This window comes from Centroberyx gerrardi, chromosome 18, assembly GCF_048128805.1.
Source record: "Centroberyx gerrardi isolate f3 chromosome 18, fCenGer3.hap1.cur.20231027, whole genome shotgun sequence".
NCBI classification, from domain to species: Eukaryota; Metazoa; Chordata; class Actinopteri; order Beryciformes; family Berycidae; genus Centroberyx; species Centroberyx gerrardi.
In genome coordinates, this window is record NC_136014.1 from 7032728 (window position 1) to 7053880 (window position 21153).

The window sequence follows — 21153 nt, forward strand, 5'->3', positions numbered from 1 at the left end:
AGAACCATAATTGACTGCCTTGGCTACAGTGTTCGGACGTGATGTGTCATTCTCGCAATGAATCTTGGGGCTTCCCAATCATTCTCATCGGCCAAGTGACCATCTGATGCTTCCTCGGTTGGTACGTAAAACTCCTGTAAATTTCCGTCCTTTCGCTCTTTTGTTTTGGAATTGTACTTCGGCCATTAGATATTACGTCAATTGCATCATGTAGGACATAAGAACGCATATTGAGAAAGACCCAGTTTGTATTTCACTCTTCAGTTTTGCTTCGTCTCTTCCTAAGTGTCCATACTCTACACAAGAATTTAATTTGGACAAATAGGGCAAATCTACAGCGTCTCCATTAGGTTGGATGGGACGCTCTTCAACTGTTCCAGCCCCACTTTGTGATTCAGGCTGATAAGGCGGGTGTATTCAGCCTGAACCTGGTCTAGTCATTTATAATACAACTAAGGGGAACTGAGTCATCTCCTCTAGGAATTTATTTATAGCGATAGTAGGAAGAATGAGAGGAAGCCCAGTAGAGCAGGTTCTGGTGGGATGATGCCAGGCCAGCAGGGTCACATGTGCCTCCAGAGACGGAGGCTATGGGACTAGGAACTTGAGCATTTTTGGAAAACGAATGAGGCATTTCTATTCATGGTGATCCGGAGATTAGGACTACCTGTTGAACAGATGGTACCTCTCGTATGAAAGCCGCAATTCATTTAATTTGAGAGTCATTGATTCAGAAATGCATTAAATTCATCTCCCATTTGGATTTGCAAACAAATACGTCATGCTCATCCTTCAGCTGGATCCAAGCTTCTGAGGAATTGATGATGAGTGTAACCCCCCCACCCCACCCCCTCCCACACACACACACACACACACACACACACACACAAATACTGCCTTGTAGGTATATACCCACACTCACAAACACACACAGAGCTGGCTGATGAGTTTATTGATCTGAGGAGCCAGTTGACATGGAGCTAAATGCCAATGCCACTAGTACAGACAGGCACTGAGAGACACACACACACACACACACACACACCATCTACATTCACACAGAAACTATGAGATGCTCTCCTTTAAATTCACTGTTGATTAGTGACAGAAGTGGGTACAGAACAAGTCAGAATATAGATTTTACTATGTACACTAATGTAAACTCAAGTGATAGTACAATGTCATGCAGAATGAATGGTTGGTGGTTAACACATCAATCTAATTTCAGATATTTTGATAATTTGTTGGAATACTTAGAAACATGTTTGAATGGGCATTTTGATTGTGAGATTATAGATGTTTAACATTATTTTTCACATCTTGAAAAAATGGAAGATAATGATAAACACACCATTTAAACTACAATGAAATGGTGTAGTGGAGTAAATATTGTACTGAAAGTCTGAGTACATTGTGTAACTGGAAATTGGAAATGTAATTGACTTTGGAGGCAATACAAAAGCACCTGAGTATCTGAGTAGGCCTATAACAGTGGATTACATTTTCTAGCAGGTAATCAACAAGGGTGGAATAATGAATTACATTTACTCTTGTTACTGTAATTGAATAGCTTTTTGTGTACTTGTACTTTTTTGAGTATTTGTCAGTAGTTTTAGTTTTACTGAACTACATTTTGACTTAAGTACCGTACTTTACTACATTTTAAATCATATCCATTACAGAGTACACATTTTGCAGGCTCTCCATAAGCATTACTACATCAGAAGCTTGTGTAGCTAACTACATTAAATGCTCAAATGTATCCATGATAGTAGTGTGACAGGTACAGAACACAGGTAGATCCCTGTGTGTTTGTGTGACACTAATCTCTACATAAGGGGTAACCAGTGAAGCCAATTGGCTAATTATCAGCCAATGGGTAGCATCAGGCACACCTGGGTTTTATTTCCCCTCATCATAGGAAGCTGGTTTGTGATTGTGCTCCCGTGCTGTGCTTGTAGCCTAAGGTCAGCCTATATGCTAGATGGGTTTTAATGACATCAAACTGGTTTCAGACTGTTTCACCGAGTAGTTCACCTTATTCTAGGTTTGATCAGTCTGGGTCCTTGTGGTTCCCCATCAGACTGGGACTGTGAATGGGAACCAAGGTAATCTGTGTTTCTATTTTCTTGTTCTTGGTTTTAATGGTTTAATGCTGGTTGACTAATGTTATCCTCAAATAGGGATGATGGTCCAGTGAAGCAAAGTCCCAGCACAGCACTGTCCAGAGGAGTGTAGGAATTCCCTGTGTTGACTCTTAGTACAAGGTGGTGTTTGTGCCCAGGGGTATTTTCCCTTTTTTTTTTTTTGTTTGGTTCATTTTGTAATGGTCTGAAATCCAGACTACGGTAATTTTTATTATTTGTATTTCTGTTTCTTTTTGTAGGTTACCGCCCCTGCTGTTTTGCCTTAGTTGTATTTATGGTTTAGTTTTTCCCTTTTGCCCCAAGAGACTGACCTTTACCATCATTGCCACTCATGTGGTGGTAGTGTTGAGCTCGGGCACGTTCTGTCTGGTCTTAGAATAACTTTGGGTTTTTTTTGTGTACTTTGTAATCTTTATATTGTTATATCTTGACAAACCAACTGTAGTAGGTAATACTAAGAACTTAAAATAATTTATATTTTTATATTTTGTAGCTATGAATAACATATGAATAACATTTCCATAGCAGCTTCCGGTGTCCCTCATTCTCAGCATAACCTTCAATAAATACACTTTTGAAACCACGTCTCTGCTTCCTTACAAACTTACCTGTGGATATTTCATAGAAAAGGGGTATTGTGTTTAAAACATATGTCCTGGGGTGCAATTCCCTAGGTGGTGTAGTCTGTTATTCAAGGTACCAACCCGCAGTAAGCCTGGTCACAGTATAGTTACCATCCATTCAGCTACAGTATTGGTTTGGTTAGCGTGGTTTTTGCTAGCTAGTTTGCTAGCCTTGCTAAACTAACCCTTTTTTAATGACACTGAATAATGAATGAATTTAATTTCATCTTACAACACTCAACATAGTAAACCTGTAATATATATTGACTATCAATATATCTTTTGGTTAGAATTTTACACCAGTGATTTTACTTCCAAAGTAACAGCACTTTCACTTGAGTGGAATATTTTAGTACTCTTTCCACACCTGGTAATACGTAATCTGTAAGACTTTACATTTTGAAAGTAACCTTTGCAACCCTGCTCTTTGAGCCCACACATTACTGATGCCGGATGAGATTTGCATTTCCTCATTGGCGGTTGTGATCAAAGTTGGGATCAATTCTATTTCATTTCAATCAAGTAAGGAAGTGGTTTTTCCTCAAATCATTTCCAATATTGAGAAACCCTTTTGCACATCGATGTTGTCATATCCAGCCTGTAAAGAAAGCGGCTGATTGAAGATGAATGTGCTATGATGAGCAAGCGAATGGCATTTTCTATTTCCATTTAAAATGGGATTGAATGGGAAATGAATCGGTTCCCAGTTGTGGTCGGGATGAGGATGCAGTAGGCTGGTCCTGGATCAGTGACGCTGATTCAGTCTGAGAACCCAGAGGAGAGAGATGTGGGAGGTAGAGCCTGGAGACTCTTCTCTTCTCCTATTGTTTCCCCTCTCCTTTGTTCCCCTTCTTCTTCTCCTCTCACCTTGGCTCGGCTCTCCTCAGACATCAATATGTTGACAGCTGTCAGACCATCAGACACAAGCTGACAGCCCCAAGTTATGGGATGCCGAGATAGAAAACTGATTCAAAGTGTGTGTGTACGGTGTCTCTTTTGACATCTGAACTGGGCTTCTGTATGAATGCTCACCTTAGATTATGGCTCAAAGCACTGCAACATCAAATCTTGTATATTGGTAAATGCTTGAAGTGAAATGGAAGTTTCTTTATGCTCTCTGAATCCTGAATTGATCCTTATTTCCCCTTAACGATACAATACTCCCAAGTAATGGTGTCTTTTATCGGTGTCCTCATTTCACCTTGGGATACTGAAAGAAGGAGAGGCTGCAAGGGGAAAAAAAGAGCAAAATTCAAACTAGACTTCTTCTATTCTCCTGTCCCTTCGGTCTCATGCGACGGGGAACAAGGAGAAATTGCAGAGCAGAGGAGAGAGAATAGAGACAACTAGGAGAATTTATGATGCCTTCATTTTATCCGTCCTGTCCCCCCGCTGACAGAAGACAAAAAAAAAGGGACGGATAGTGGGGCGAGGAGCGAACAGAGCCCAGCGGTGAGTCGCGCTATCTATCTAATTCATCCCTCTCTCTCCCTCCAGCAGGTTCCAGTCGCAGAGGAGAGAGCACAGAGCGGCGGAGAGAAGGAAGGACGAGGGGGAAAGGCTGATACTGATACAGAAGGAAGGATAAGTAAGAGAGAGAGAGAGACTGAGAGGGAGACCCCGGCGATGGCTGAGGCACCTCAGCAGCAGCAGCAGGAGCGGGAGGAGGAGGAGCAGCTAGGGCCGAGTGCGGCGGGGGCCGCAGAGGCCGACGCGGGGCCCGAGGAGGCGAAGGAGGGCGTCCGGACCCCCCCGGCCCGACCCCTGCTCTCCATGAGGTCCATGAGCAGCGTGGACCCGGACGACGACTCCCCCAACATGATCGTCTACAGAAAGGTAGGAGGAGCAGCACTCGCACCTAAACACCTCCAAGCTGATTCGCAGAAAAGTGCAAATAATATAATTTAGCAGATTGGTTAAGTCAGTGGGTGTTCAACTTTTGTGGTCAAGCGGTGCTGGGGAGAGTTTCCAGTTTGAGCCAGGAATATTGTCCGCTCCAGGGACCCGTAGTCGCCCCCTCTCACTTCCGTTCTCTTTGTTATTCTCAAACACAGAAACAAACATTAGAAAGAAGACACAGGTAGTTGGAACGAGATAATTAGTTGAGTCTTATACTTTGGAAGAAGTCATTTTTGCCCGGCTGCAGTTATCAGTACTTCAAGAGGAGCTTCAACGCCGGTGGTGACAGTGAATCCCCAGGCAATTAAACAATGCAAAGCCCACTCCACAGTCCTGTGATGTAGAAAATCTACAACTAACTTGGCTAAGACTCAGACTAAAGTCTTAGAGGCAAAACTTGGGAGGACGTGTTTTAATTGCTTTTTGGGGATCAACTGTTGGAGAGCGTGTTTGTCCCCTGGGTGTGTGTTGGACAGCTAACTGAAGCGACATCAAGCTGAACAGTGAGTGATGACATTTTGAACACAATCAATTGGAAAATATGGCCCAGGTTTGAAAATAACCGGAATTATCCTTAATTTTGAGAAACACTAGCGCTAACAATACCACTGGTGTGAGACAGAGGCTACCAATCGTCTCCACAATGGTCTCATTTGTTTACGTTAATTATACCAAGGTGTCCCAATTAATTTGACAATCACATATTGATGTTTAAGAATGCTATGAATAATCAACACATGAGGGAGAGAGAGAGAGAGAGAGAGAGAGAGAGATGCGCATACTCTATTGCTTCTTACACACCTTTATTGGGACAAACCTTGTCCCTTCTTGGCCCAATAAAGAACACCTTAAACTGAAAGACCTTGGTTCATGTCCCATTGTCATTATGCATCCACCCTGCTGAAGTGTCTTTGAGCAAGACACTGAATCCCTACCAGCTCCAGGTCTGCTGCTCTATAGCTGACCTTTGACCTTTGACCTCCCTGCGGAGAGAAAAGGTGAAAATACTATTTTTTGCAGTGGGAATCAAAACAGAATCTCATTATCCATATCACACCGAATTGGATAAAAGACAAGGGCGTGAAATGAATCCATTCCAGATGCAATCTTCCCGCCTGTCAGACGATCCGGGCCCGGGAACGGCAGCCGGCATGTGGATGTAGACATCATCGGTCCCCTCGCAGTGTTTCATTATGATAGATGGACTGAGAGGAGAGCGGGGTTTCGCGCGGCGGCCCCGGCGCTCTGTGAATCTACAAGCAGCGGGGAGGAGAGCGGTGATGTTCCTGACAGGATGCGGAGGCGGCGGGCCGGGACCTCGCTCTGTGTATCAGTATTGCTTACCAGCGGGCGACGAGCGCGCATTCACACGTTTAGCATGACTGCAAAACCAGCTATTATGCAGGGGGGGTGAGGCGGAGATAGGGAAGGGCAGGCGGTGACATTGACTTAAGATGAGACATCACAGTTGAATAGGGAAAAAAAATCCTTTCATCCCATCAGAATTAAGTTTTAGATCTTGAATATGGACGCAAATACATATCTATTTTTGTACTATACAGCTTCCGATGCACACTTGACTTTCATTTATGTTGTTATTAACACAAATTAGGTAATAGTTCATAAACATGCAAGAATATCGATTAGAACAGTTTTAAGTTAAGTTGAAACAAAAGTGTTTTTCATACAGGGAATATGTAATTTTGAGAAAATGTCAATTTTTACTTGATGCAGCTGGAATTAAAACATATAAATGATCTATTTAAAGTTTTTTTTCTGATGCTTGTTCTGTAGATATTAGGAAACTACAGTAGTTCTAGAAGCAAAATATTGTAATATCTCAAAATTGACCAATCCAGCCAAACAGCATTTCCCCCTGCGCTGCCTCACCTCAGTTCCCCCGTTTGGCTTTTTTTGGATGGAATCTGAAATGTGTTGTTTGGATAAATCGTATTAGAGAGACTCAAAGCGAGTGAAAGTCATGGCAGAGGGCCAAGAAATGGAACACACACACACACACACACACACATAAGCCTCAGGTTGGGAAAATAGCTGAAGTCACGGCCAACAGTTTTCCAGCACTGTGTCTGAGTTGATTAGTAACAACACTGCATTTGCTGTTAAAATAGGTCAGTAATACAAACAACTGTTGCTGTTAAGTGTTTATGACGCACAGAAAACTAAGACCACACACACACACAAATAAACACTTTCATTAGCTTTTTTTTAATAGTCAGTGATGACTGTGATAAGTAGAAATTTACACTATGACAATATTTGAAGTAATTTTAGTTCATATAAATCTGATGAATTGAGTATGTTTATATGTGACCAGCCTTTGTCTGCCTTCATTTTATCACTCTAATTTGTGATTAGTGACCTGACACTGATATATCAGGCCGATATTGGCCTTTAATTAAGACTTTACAGTAATATCAGCCAGCCTCAGGGGTTTCAGTGGAGAGTTTTAGTGTCCCAACATGGCCTGAATGCTGTTTCTCAGGCTTTTCCACCCTGGCAAGAAAAAATAAATGGATTGTTTTGGGCATGAAAATGGTGAAATGTTGGCACAAAATGTCAGCTTCAGACTTCAGTCCACAAATATCAGTACTGGTATCCGCCTTCAAAAACCCATATCTGTCGAAAGAGGCTGGAGGTGCAGCAGGAGTCCCGAGAGACCAACAACTACTGCCTGCTTTGATAAATGACAAATGAAAGAAATGGGGAGATGGCAGAGAGAGGGAGAGAAAGAGAGATTGACGGAGAGAGAGGGAGAGAAAGTGAGCGAGCAAGAGAGGTAGAGAGAAGGAAAGAGAGACTGAGAGAGAGGAAGCCAGAAAGAGCGAGAAAAAGAGAGAGGGAAGCTGGAAAAAGAGCAAGAGAATGTGTGATAGAGGAGAGAGAGGCAGAAAGGTAGAGAGAGACAGAGACTGAGTGAGAGGCAGAGAGAGAGGTGGAGAAAGAGATGGGTGTACACACACACACACACACACACACACACATTGAGTGTGTGACTGAGCAGCAGATGGACGTTGCCACACCTCACACATCCAGCGATCCTGGTGCTACTACAAACAATAAAGGTTACTTCAGGTGAACAGCAGTGAAACACCACAGCAGTGCAGCTGAGATTTGGTTCAATATGGGCTGTTGTTTCAGATAGAGGGAGAAAAATATATATTTCAAGGCCAGAATCTACTTTACATTTTGATTAAAGGTGCATAAATCACTACCACATTCATTTTGAGAAACAAACGAGACCATCGCCTAGAAGACTGGCAGCCTCTATCTGCCTCTACACTGCATTTTACACTGTGATTTCACACAAAATCTGCTGGATTACTTTACGGCACAAAGGGAGAATGCTTTATGGCACAAAACAGGAAGAGGGCGCTGTTCTTCCAGCGCAAACAGAGCTAAAGTTTTCAGTTTCTCACAACGGCAGATGCTGGAAGGAGTGAAAGGAAGATGGAAAAATCACTTCCAACATGTTTTTCCTCTTCAGCAAATTGGTGGTGCAAGATACATATTATTCCCTCGTTTCTGTTAATCCAGACCCTCACTTTCATTATTCTGTGCACACAAATTCATTAACATATCCCCACAGTTTGACGAAAATATGTTGATATGTCTCGATTTAGCTCAGTTAGTTGAATTTGCTTGATGTATTTGGTTTAATTAGGCTGGTATTTGGCTGAACAAAGATGCGTTTAGTTGAGTCAGGGGTTTTGATAGATGGAAAAACAGGGAGAAGGTGGGGAGGAGAGGAGGAAAAATAGAAAAATACAGTGAACCTGGATGAGTGAGCAGATGTGGCTGACGTTGATCAATCCGTCCATTAGGGAGAAGCCGCCGCCGCCCCGGGGACACAAGCATTTACATGAAACAGAAGGCCACACACACACACACACACACAACACACACACACACCCACACATTTCATGTAATAGGATTCCAGTAATGCGATAACAAAAAATGGTAACTGTGTTAACCGTGTTTCATTACATTGCTGTTGGAAAACTGTAATTATTGTTTGGATTATTCTGAAACGTGTGTGACGGGGGGGAGACAGTGTTTAGCGGGTGAGATTACAGCCGCAATTGCTTTACACGCCTTCAAATAATGGCTAGTGACGGCTGTGGATGGTGTTAATAATGCTAATCACATTACCGCCTGCAAATTGGAGCGAATTGTCCGTTTAACTTCATATCCCATGGACGAATGAAAGTGTAACAGCCGCTGTGGGAAAGTCATCCACTGGGATTCAGTTATTGATCACAGATTTAAGGAGGTAATATCAATCAGTGGTTTCTAATGTTGGTTATCACATACATAGGCTCACACACACACACACACACACACACATTGCCCCGGTAGTCCATTATCAAACATAAGGTAGGCAGCAGACAGCGGACACACTCTGGCTCTCCCTGTCACTAGCTCCCTACCTGACTAACTCCACAGTGTGTGTGTGCGTGTGTGTGTGTGTGTGCTGTGATGGCCGGCAGATCGGGCCAATGCAATCAAGCTGCAGCAGCCCGCTGGGAGCTGTCTGGAGAAGACATCCACATGCGGCACGGCGACGCCCGCTGCATGAGAATGAGGAGGGGAAAAAAAGAAACGGAACGCTCGGAAAAGTTTGACACCAGTTTCTGCTTCCAGGCGGATTTTAAGGGGAAGAAATAAAATGGGAATTTGGTTTCCATCAGCTGGGTTGAGGCGAATAAATCCCGAATATAGACTGGAGACTACATGAGAAAATAAACAGAAAGGGAAAAAATGTATTGGTGTTGGGCGAGTTGTTATTGTTCTTTGGTGTCAGCTAATGATGGCCATATTTCATGAATATTACATGAAAACGGAGTAATGCACTTGGCAACATTCTAGTGAACCAGCTAATGACTATGCAACTATGATGCAGCCTTATACATGGGTGCAACACTAGGCTGTCATGGCGGACAGAGGTTTTACAGACAGATTCAACATTCTGCCTCAAGCCAGCGTGTAAAAACTCGAAATTTTAGCGGAATTTGCAGTTTACCATTCATCCTCTCATCATCACTTGCATGAAAATACCTGGACGGAAGCCCGGCTACTGACTCCCAACATTTGGTACATTACACGAAAGGTTTGCACCGTTATGAAATATGTATGCCGCCGTCTGTATTCCCATTAGTCTCGGCGGATGAGTCATCAATCATCCGGAACCACGAGGGAGGAGGGAGGGATGGGGGGATGGGGCAGATGCAAATTTCGCTCCCGATTCTTCGTTCATAAAGTTAAAGTATCGAGTTCTGCGAGGAGTTGATGGAGCTTTGAGGAGATTTGACCCGCGTGACTTTTCAGTAGATGGAGGGTCAGTTTTTTAGTTGTTTGGTCCTCGAGGGTTAAATGCAGAGCGGAGTGGGAGAGCTGATCCTGGGTCAGTGCCTGCAGAGCAATTAGGACGAGGAGTGACGCCTCTCGCCTATAGGGAGCCATTCATCTACTGGAGCGATGACATATACGCCTCTATCTTTCTTTCTCCCTTTCTTTCTCCTGAAGGGAAGAAATCATAATATATATGTATAAGTGTAATTGTTTCTTTAGTTTATATTGGTAGTTGTTTGCCTTATTATCTATCTATCTATCTATCTATCTCTCTCCACTACCTATCTATCTCTCTATCTCTCACTCTATATATATCTCTATCTCTCTCTCTCTCCCTACCTGTGTGTGTGTGTTTACAGTCTATACATACATATTTGTGTGTATAAGACTGAATATTCTGTCTTCTCTCATTACTAGACTGTGTTTTTCTATAGTCAGCTTCCCTCTCAGGAAAACACACACACACACACACACACTGCAAGGTGACGTTAAGGTGAGGAGATTCAGTGCTGTTGACAAGGCAGGAGGGCGTTGACTCGGCGTCTTCGCCAGCCTGAACTCAAACCTGTCAGCCAGCATCTGCTCAGCAACACTAGTGCGTGTGTGTGTGTGTGTGTGTGACAAAGAAAGCGAGAGACAGAGAGAAAATGGGATGCGGAGAGTATTTCTGTATGCTGCTGTTGGCCTTCGTATGTGTGTGTGTGTGTCTGCTTGGATGCATGTGTGTGTGTGTACATACGTGCGCGTGTGTTTGCACAGCCGCGTGTGTGTGTGCCACCTTTTTCAATATTCTCCGGTCTCCAGTCTGATAATAGCAGTCGGGCCTGTTTACTTAACAAGCTGTTTATACATATATCTGTTCCCATAATCCTTTGAGCCGCTGGAACGCGCGCTGCAAAAAAAAGAGCTCGGAGGTTGAAAAGCCTTGTTGACTCAGTCGTTTGATGTTGCCCTTGCAGCAGGGGTGCTGCGCTGCACAAAAATGTCCACCTTAAAGGAAAGATCCACCCAAAAACACTTTAACACTGTTAGAAAAACTGCTATTGGCGATGCATCTTGGATTTCTGGGTCCATTTTGTTGTTTGGTGGTGTATTTTTCTTATTCCTGAGGATAACTGGCCAAACGTAGATGATGTGACGTCATGTTGTCATGTTGTCATATTTCCAGCAGTTTGACAGCAGGAAATTGTAAACGTCAGGTTTTGGTGTCAGTCCCTCAGAATCAAAGAGCAAGGGCTTCTTTCTAGAGAGAAATCCATCGTAGAAGAGGCAGAGAGACCAGTTTCTCCACCGATACAACAGCTTTTTCTTGACTGTTGACTCTCGCTCTCTTGCATACTTTCACTTGTTTCCTATGCAGTTTCACTTGTTTCATGGACCTTTCTAGAAATGAGGGTCAGTGTCTTGAAACGAGGAGGCGGGATAAGGCAGATCAATCTACTAGTGTCAAAAAATGTCACTTGATTCAATGTTAATATTGTGAAACAAGGCAGAAGAAGGCTTGTTCTGCTGTGAAATGGGTCTCCTATAAAGTTAACTGAGCCTGGGTTCACTTTTCCTAAAGCATGAAAAGTTCTGTGACTGGTAGTGAAATCATTTCACTTGTTTCCAATGCAGTTTTCTGTTTGAGGAATTTTCTGGAAGTTTTCTAGATGTTAGATGAGGCTGGGTTCATGGTTTTAGTCACAAATTGGATATCGAGAGCCACACTTAAAATATGTTCAATTAGTTTTCTGCTTTTCCCCCCATAGGATGTTAGATCTCTTAAGGGAGAGAAAATGGATTACATCTTAATCATTTGTCCACTGCCTCCACACTAATGGTCGAAGTTATTTGCGTTAAGTTATTTGCAGTATAAGTATTGGACTGGATCAGTACACTGCAAGTCATTTAGTCGTGTTTTCAGTCTCAGATTTTTCTTTCTCTTACAACCAGTGAAGAATATTGTCAGTGGGGGTGAGATAACTTGTATCAAATTTTCTTTTTTTTCTTTTTTTTTAACTAACAATATTGGGAAACAAGGAAGCAGAATAAATCACTTGACTGGTATCAAGAAAATTCACGAAAATACTTGAAAGAAGCTGATTTGCATTATAAACAAGTGAAATGATCTCACCCCACTGGCAGAATTTTTACTTGTTTGAAGAAAGATATAATTTTAAGACTAAATACTACACTTAATGAGTTGTGTGAGCTCCTGCAGTTTGTTTGTGTGTGTGTGTGTGTGTGTGTGTGTGTGTGTGCGTGCATACACAGCAAGCAGAGACAGGCGGGCTACCAGAGGCAGACCGGACCTCATATGGGCCTCTATCGGCGAGTTGGAGATGAGTTTCTCTCTCTAAAACAGACCTGCAGTGTGTTTACTCCGACTCCAGCGCCACCGCAGATCTTCACGCTGTTAGCATCTCTGTCTGTCTCAAGTAGTAACTCTTCAGAGAGAGGGCTTCACGCTGCAGAGTAACTACTGCAAAGGCTGGGAAAATGCATTTTTTCCACACCTGTCTTTGAAGAGAGAGGTTTTGTATTGTTTTGTTGGATACTCGATTCTGGCAGACTGGGAACTGTACACTCTCTTTCTTTAATATTGTTGTTTTGTGTGTGCAATGTCCGAAATGCTTTAAAGTAGTCCCGACACAGAAAAAGGATATTTATATATTAATGCACCGAGCAATTTCCAGGTATATGCGTTGCTTTTCATGTTAGCTGCCCGATCGTTCGAAGTCTACAGGGTGACTTCGAATGCTTTTCACACACACACACACATACATGCACAGACTTAGACTGTATGGCTGCCTGGACTTACATACATGTACACAGAAAAATGGAAGTTTCTCCAAGGTTTCTTTGGTTATAGGATAGTGGTTCATATACAAGTATAAACACTCGAGGAATCGTCTGATTTGTTTGAATAAAAAAACTGGCCAATCAGAATAAAGAAGCCAGTGTGATGCTTTAAAAGTTACTTCACATTTGAAGCATTTCATACATTGTTAAAGGATTCAGTTTTGGGCAAAAGTCCCATGTAGAACCATTTGAGCCTTTCTAAAATGTTTCTTTAAAGCACCAAAACGAGTTCTGCGATGGTACTGTACAAGCCTGAAGAACCATTTTCTGCTACTATATGGAACCACTTTTGTTAAGATTACATACTGTGTAAATGTAACATTATGAATATGTACGTGACGACTCATTTTACACCTTGGAGCTTTGGTTGTCGACCCATCTGCCCCCTCACAGCCCATAACAATACAGTCATGCCTGCTCACAACAACCCAGCACATATCTGTTATGCTATTTCACAAGGTACAGGTATTCATAATAATGAATATAAACATGAAATATATTTGTACGTTAGATTATTCTCTTTTCACATCCTGCAGAACCTCTCCACAGGTTTTTGGCCAGCTCAGATACTGTATATTGTTATTTTAATCACGTCGGAACATCTTTTTAGCAGGAAACATTTGAAGAGATTCTCGACCTCGTGGCTCCCTTTTTTTTCGCCTGCCGCTGGGAGCTTTTTCCATTTACCTTGGTCAAAACATTTGCCTAGTGTATGGGTGATTTGAGGGGAAATGATGTGGAACGGCACAAATCATCAAACGCATTCCCTTGGAAAATATAGAAATTAGAGAAAATGCTACATCTGCTAAACCCCAACACCCTACTGTCAAATTGTGTGTGTGTGTGGGTGCACTGGTGTGTGTGTTCTCGTATGGATATATGTCTGTAGGTGCTTAACAAGGTGCATTCTGGGCCTTTAAGGGAATGTTGTGTGCATGTTTGTGTGTATTGAATTGTTTTTACACCCGTACACTTATTGTGTGTGCATGTGCATCTGCGCACATTTGCAAAATGTGTGTGTACGTTCGTGTCTATACACATGTGCGCGGACGCATGTGTGTATGCATGTGTGTGTGTGTGTGCCTGCTGCCTGTCACTTAGCGCCACTGAATGACTAAGCACATCTATTCATAGAGCCGCCGCCTGCAGATATCTGAGGAGCGCTCATCACAACAGAACAGGTAGGGAGCAGCAGGATAATCAAATCAAGGTGATGGGGAGAGGCTAATTGGGAAGTTTTAATTACAGATTTTACGATGATGGGATGATCGCTCTCGTCACACTATTCAAACTTTCTTCTTTCTTTTTTTTTCTGGCGGCTGCATCTGCTTTGCGAAAAGTGAAATCCTTGCTGTTGTTTGGTGGAGGTTTGTCAAAGTTTGGATCAGGGTTAGCGGGAACTGGAGTGGGTCCCGAAATATTTCAAGGTACATTGTTGGCCTCAGCTGAAGGTTTTTGACTGAATCCACTGGCTGTTGTGCAACAATAGGCCTTCCCAAGCCTCTGTGACATAAATTAACTACACAAACCGCATTTCAACGGTCTCAAAGTCTGCTTCTCTTTATCTACATCTCCTGCTTTGTGATTGGTGTAGATTTAATAAGGGAAATCAATAAGGGATAATGGATTTACCTGGATTCACCTTGTCAGTGGACTTCATGAAAAGAGCAAATGTCCCTAATATTTTGTACATTCAGTGTAATGCAAACTGGTAGGAAAATAGCCTATAAACTGTCTAAATTATACAGGGTATTACAGTTCTCAAAATGTATCATTTTGGGTCATGAGGTACTTTTTATGGAAACCAAACGTCCCTAGAGAAAAGTTTCTGAAAACCACTACAGTAAGCTGGGTAGAGTTATGAGGCAGAATCAACAGAAATGATTGATAACCCCTAATAACCCCAAACGATGGTGACATTCTTTGTTGTTCAGTAAAAGTAACGGATCGGGTCAGAAGTTGGCGTTGGCCAATATTTACTGTAAAGTTTAGTGCTCTGAATGGGTATTGGCGGTGAAAAAGTGGTATTGGTCTTTCCCTAGGGGGGGAGCGTTCCCCGGGCCTGCAGAAATAATGACATCCTGAGTCCCTACTGAGTTCCTGTATCAGTCCGTTCTAATCCAAACTAATCCTCCTCAGTGTGTTCTCAGTCATTGACGTACAGCTGCACTGATTCAGGGTGAATCAGTGAATGAGTAATTGCCACAACGAACCCAAATTCTGGCCTTGTAAGAAGAGTTTTACACGCTTGCATGCAACAAAAACTGTCCTCCTAGTTGAAGAAGTCAGTGATAAGGTGCAGAATCATGTCTTTGGTGTGTGTTATTGTACCAGATCTGGGGCCTAGTGGTTAGAGTGGGAGGTTTGGTGTTTGATCACCTGGTCAAGACGGACTTAAACCAACGGGAGCTGATCTGTCACTCAGTAAACAGATGGAACAGAGAGTAAGGCTTAGGCTAAAAGTTGGAATATGCTTCATTTCTAACATTCAGTGGCTAAAAACATGCGGCTAAGCTCTACATGCGTACAAGTGTGTCCAAGAAAAACAAGCCAGTGGGGTGAAGAGAGGTTCTTGGATGCGTCACTTCACTTCACTATTAATTAAGGTTTATTATAAGCTAAATCATGTCACAACATAGAGATATTTTTATACTTGTATTTAACCAGGCAGGACAAATTGTAGAAAGAATGCTTATTTCTAATGAGAATCTGGCAAAGGAGTTTATATCACTGCTGTCAGGTGCAAACTGAGGAACTAGGAAAAGCAGGCTTGTTTTTAGCTTAATCATCATGTGTTTATGACTTTATCCAATGAGGTTTCCAAAGGCCAACGGTGGTAAATTTTCTCAAACCATAGAGGAGCATTTAATCATTCAGTTTAAGTTAAAGAGTAAATAAACCCCAAACGCCTGACACCTGGTGAAAAGTAGGGTGCTGAACCGGCCATCTGCTAATTGGCTGATCTTTGATGCCAGGTGATGTCACTTTCTATAGAGCAAAGCAGGTGGTGACATCATCAATCTGGGTTTGGACAAATTTTGGTTTGGGGTTTAGTTTCTGTTTAGTTAATGTGAAAATGCCCAAAATTGGAGTTACAAGGTTTTTACATGACAGCAGTGCTAATGCCACTTTATTATCTATACTGAATAAGTCAAGACAACCATGACAGTTGAGTCTCCTTAGCAATTATGCAGACGTTTAGTTACTGTCGGCCCAGGAGTCGGACCATAACTGTTTATATTCAAACATCAAAGTGCTAGAACAGGAACAAACAGGAACTCTAGAACCGGATGCGCTAGAAATGAAGCTGAAATGAAGCTGAAATGAAGCTGAAATGAAGCTGAAATGAAGCTGAAATGAGCCAGTCCCTTATTATTTAGAAAAGTAAAAGGAAAGGAAAGAGACGGTCCGTTTCCGAGGTCTGTTGAGGCGTCGGTGTGTTTGCCATGCTGCGGTTGTGTTGGACAGCAGGTGTCAGAGGAACCCGCTTGGCCTCGCTTCTCTGTCAACACTTCTCACATTCACTGGATCATGTGAATATAAAGTGACTGCAACCAATCTGTGTGTGCATTTGGGATTTTGCAGTGTGTGTGTCTGTTTGGGTGTGTATTTGTAGCTCTGTGTGTGTGTGTGCATGAAAGCGTGCATAGTATGTGTGTGTGTGTGTGTACTGGGTTTGGCAGGACATCAGTGAATTCCCCGGGCTGTTTGTAGAGTAACAGAGTGATACTGTACCAGACTAGCTGATGGATTAATATTCACATTTCTGGACAGAGACTCACCTGAGTATAAAATGAAGTCTGTCGTTTGTGGGTATAGTTCACAAGCTCAAAGTTTTCACATTATGATATTGTGGCATCGTGAACATTCATATTAAAACAGCTTTGGAAACTTTTCTGAACTGATATCCTATGGACGACTACAGCTGTCAACTTTCATTTTGGCGCTGTACACAGAACATTGGGTTTGCTTGAATACTATCCTACTGCTGTGGAAGTATCACAGAGGGGGAAGCAGACCAGAAACAGTCTGCACAGTATGTGTGTGAGATGTTTATGATGCAGCTGGTGACACAATGCAAATAACGAGTTAGGACAACAACGCCCGATAAGCAAGCAGTATTGTTTATCTGGGTTTTGTAGCACCGTAATTCTTTGTTGTTCACACAGTGGTCTTGTCCCTAGAGCAAATTGTTTAATCCCTAATTAATCTCACAGTTATTCATGGTGTAATGGGGATTAACATATTGTTTTGTTAGCAAAACAATGATGCAGGCGTTCTCTAAGCTGTAATGAGACGCAATGCAACCTCCTCCCTCTTGTCAAATTTTGGCAGAAATTACAAAGGATTGCACATCAAAGGAGTGCAACTACACAAAGAACATTTGAGCTTGAGCGTGCACGCACAATCGCAAACACGCGCACGCACGCACACACACACACCCTCAGAGACAATTAGGGAGAGGAAGAGAGCGAGAGAGAGACGGCGGAGTACTACTAATTGGAAGTGAATGCATTCAGCAAGGTGTTAATATTTGGTTAGGCGGTCCGGCTCAACAGTAACTAAATACACCTGCAGTCATTGTTGTGCTAATGCACCGTAGGGCTGCTTTACCCCAATGTGATGACACCTGTTTTGTCGAAATAATGAGACACCATACTGTACGCGCAACTGTGTCCCATATCGTCCTCCAGCTGGGACGGGACGGTCCTCCCCTGTCCTTGGCTGCAGAAAAAACGTTTGAGATATACAGTATATTAAAGGTGCGACATGCAGCATTTTAACATCAATAAATCACCGCCACGTTACTTTTGAGACGTTAGTATAATGACCGTAAACAAATAAGACCATTGCCGAGAAGATTGGCAGCCTCTACTAGCCTCTACACTGCATTTTACATTGTGTGACACCAGGTCGGATTTGGCGGGAAATCTGCTGGATTGCTTTACGGCACAAAACTTAAGAGGGCGCTGTTCTTCCAGAGTGTTTTTGACAAGTAACAACATCATATTTGCGATAGGAAGGATCAGGATTTATGGGAAATGTCTTAATTTTGAGAAGAACTAACAATATAACTGGTGTGAGATAGAGGCTTCCAGTCATCTTGACCATGGTCTCATTTGTTTACAGTAATTATACGAAGGTATCACGATTAATGTGACAATGATGTACTGATGTGCAAATATGCTGCACATAGCACCTTCAAACAAACATATCTATTTATTAAATCTGTTGGTTATGTTTACTTTATTTTGATAATTTTGTGGATACTTATCACTAAGACAAAACCACAGAGAAGATAGGGCACTTTTAAAATGACTATGACTGTATACAGCATTATTGCAGGATAGATACAGAATACGTCCACCCAGCACTATCAATTGCCTGTTGTTTTGAATTTCAGAATCAATCAATCTCAGCTTCCAAAATTCCCCTCCTCTTTCCGTACACACCAGAGTTTAGATTGTCAAAATCACTCAAGGAAATAGTGTTCTAGTGTTATTACTGCAGGATAAATGCAAGACGGACGCAGGACGGGGGCTTCTTACCACAGCTACCACAGTGGTGTATGGATCCAGGCCAGCGCTGTGCTGGAGTGGATGGGATGTAATGGGGCTTCGCTGGAGTATCCGAGGGAGCTCGGGGATGGAAGGAGCCGAGGCAGCAGAGGTCGCAGCGCCAAGCGGCGGGTTATGATTAATGAATGTGAACTTTTGTCAGGCACGCTTCTCGTGTGCCCCGGGTCCATTAGAGAGCTCGGACAGACACACACACACACACACACACACATACAGAGAGAAGACAACCCACGCTTAACTGATGGATGATACGGAGGCAGCTCCACACATCGTTTTTCCATTAGCGTCTTCCCTCATCCTACTCCGTCTCTCATTCTGCCTGCCCCAATCAGTCTTTAGCTGCACGCCTCCCCTTTCTTCACTTTCAACAGAAGAAGAGTTAATGTGTCCTTTTCCGCAGCTCAGATGTTGTTGTTTTTTGCTCATGTATCTGCATTCCATCTTTCCTCCTCTAACCAGCCCTATTTTTTCACCTGTATGCTTAGCACCTGTGCTCTTATGCACAAATGCCATGCTTCACACACTTTCATTTACTGTACACACACACACACACACATCTGGGAGCTGTTGCCCTGTACAACCACAGTGATGTAGCTCAACTATAGCAGTGTGGAGTTCCCAATCAATTAGGCTTCTGGTCCTCCTCCTGTCTCTCTCTCTCTGTCTCTTCCTGACTTTCTGTCTCTTTCTCAATTAAATTCAATTCAATTGGTGCTTTATTGACATGACACAGGGAATCCATACATTGCCACAGCAGCAAGGTGACATGAGTAACATTAATCATACAGCAATAATAATCCAATAAGATCAGATATCTGTGGTGTTATTCTTCATTCAGTATTGTCGCCCGTTTCCCTTAAAGGTGCTACATGTAGCATTTTAACATCAATAAATCATTACCACGTTATTTTTTCAGACATTAGTATTAGTTGCCATAAATAAACAAGACCACAGCTAATATTGCACACTGGCTCTTCTCACATAAAGACAGAACCTTTTGCGGACTGGGGAGATTTCTCTCTCTCTCTCACACTGCCTCTCTCGGTCTTTCTTTCTCCCTCACTTTCCCTTTCTCTTTGTCTTTTTCTTCTTGGTCTGTACCTCATCTCTTCTCTCTCTCTGACACACACACACACGCACACCGTCCTTCTCTCTCGCTCTCTTTCCCTCTTTCTCTGTATCTGCCTCTTATTGTACAGTTTTGTTTCCGAGTTGGCAGAGAATAAAAACCTCAGTAAAGTGAGAAGTAGGCCAGACAGTGTGCGTCTCGGCTCCACTGGGAACAGAGCCAAGGGAAACTCAGCGGCTCAGTGTGTGGAACTGTTGGTGTTGAAACGGCTGTAGTCTCATCGAGGGTTCGGCTGACATGGATGAGGAAGGCTGATACCAATAGTTTTGGATTGAAGCTGCTGATAGACGATTGAATATCTTCAAATTTGACTGTTTTCATGCCCAAAAATTCCATTAACTATATGCAGAAGAATTATATTCTTGTCAGGGTGGAAAAGCCTCTGAAGCAACATTTAGACCATCATGTGACTTTTCACTCGGACTCAATGCAACGTGGGCAGTTTTCATTGATTTCAATGGACGCCATCCCTCCATGGCTGTAGAGCAGTTGGAGGTTAAGTAAAATCCTCCCACACCACACTGGAATGGTTCCTCTGGTCAGCCATCTGAAAGAATACTACTACTAATAAAAACACATTCACTAGCTGGAAGGAACCTCCATGATATCAGAGGTGGACGACTCTGACTGGCCAATATCTGACGGATATATTGGTCTCTTCCCTCCTCTAGGAGTTTAGTCAATAGCACCGTAAGCCATGTTATCCTCTCCAACAATATAATATATATGAGCTCATGTGCAGCGGAGCAACGTAAGCTTTCATACATACTGTACTCTCTCTGTTTGCTTCCCTCCCTCTCTCCCTCTTATCACGCTCACACACTTCACGGCTGCCACACTCCTCCTCCTCGCCACATGCTCGGCTGCTAGATAAACACATTGGCGGAGGCCGACTCTAACCCCGTCGCGCTCCGCGACAGAAGGTTATAATATGTTTAATGGCTTTCATTTTGCTTTGTTCCCCTCGGCCGAGTTGTACCGCTGACCTTCTCGCGGGGAGCTCAAGTTGCAGCGAAAATTGTGCGCCGTCCTTGAGGTGTTTTTCACTTGTGATTGACAGCGGGGGGACATTAGCTTTCTGGCCGTGTGGCGCGAGCGCTCGTAAACAACGGAGAGGAATAGAGGAGAAAGACAAGTGAGAAACTCCATGGTATACACAATGCTTCATTTAAATGACATTTTCCCCGATTTCTCCCTGTTAAGAAATGCTCCTTGGGTAGCACTGTTGACCTCGCTGCTCAGTATGGCCCCACTTAACATGCCTCTTATATCATGATTGTGTCTAGATATGATTTAGCTGGATTACAGACATTATACACATCAAAATTCACATTAATCACATTATGGATTTCTTTTTCCCTTGCCAGAGATGACCACGCACATCACTTCCTCTCTATTTACATCCTTAAAAATTGACAGTAAACACCTTATCCTGACTATTTGTGACAAAGATGGTTTTATCCGAGCTGCCTGCCACCTGTGGATCCGTTTGCTTCCAAAGTCAAGTTTATGTCCGCGCATTGCCCACACTGAACTTTATTGTTTATGTGGCCAAATGCGTC

The 21153-nt window shown here is 42.8% G+C and overlaps 1 protein-coding gene across 1 annotated transcript in view; it reads left to right on the plus strand.

Annotated features, from left to right (window-relative positions):
- The first annotated feature begins 4396 nt into the window (after positions 1-4396).
- The window catches only part of LOC139917775 (regulator of G-protein signaling 6), an 86022-nt gene continuing 69265 nt past the window's right edge, over positions 4397-21153 (plus strand). The window contains exon 1 of the mRNA XM_071906964.2: positions 4397-4606. Within this exon, the coding sequence (XP_071763065.2) occupies positions 4397-4606 (210 nt within the window). The remainder of the gene's footprint in view (positions 4607-21153) is intronic.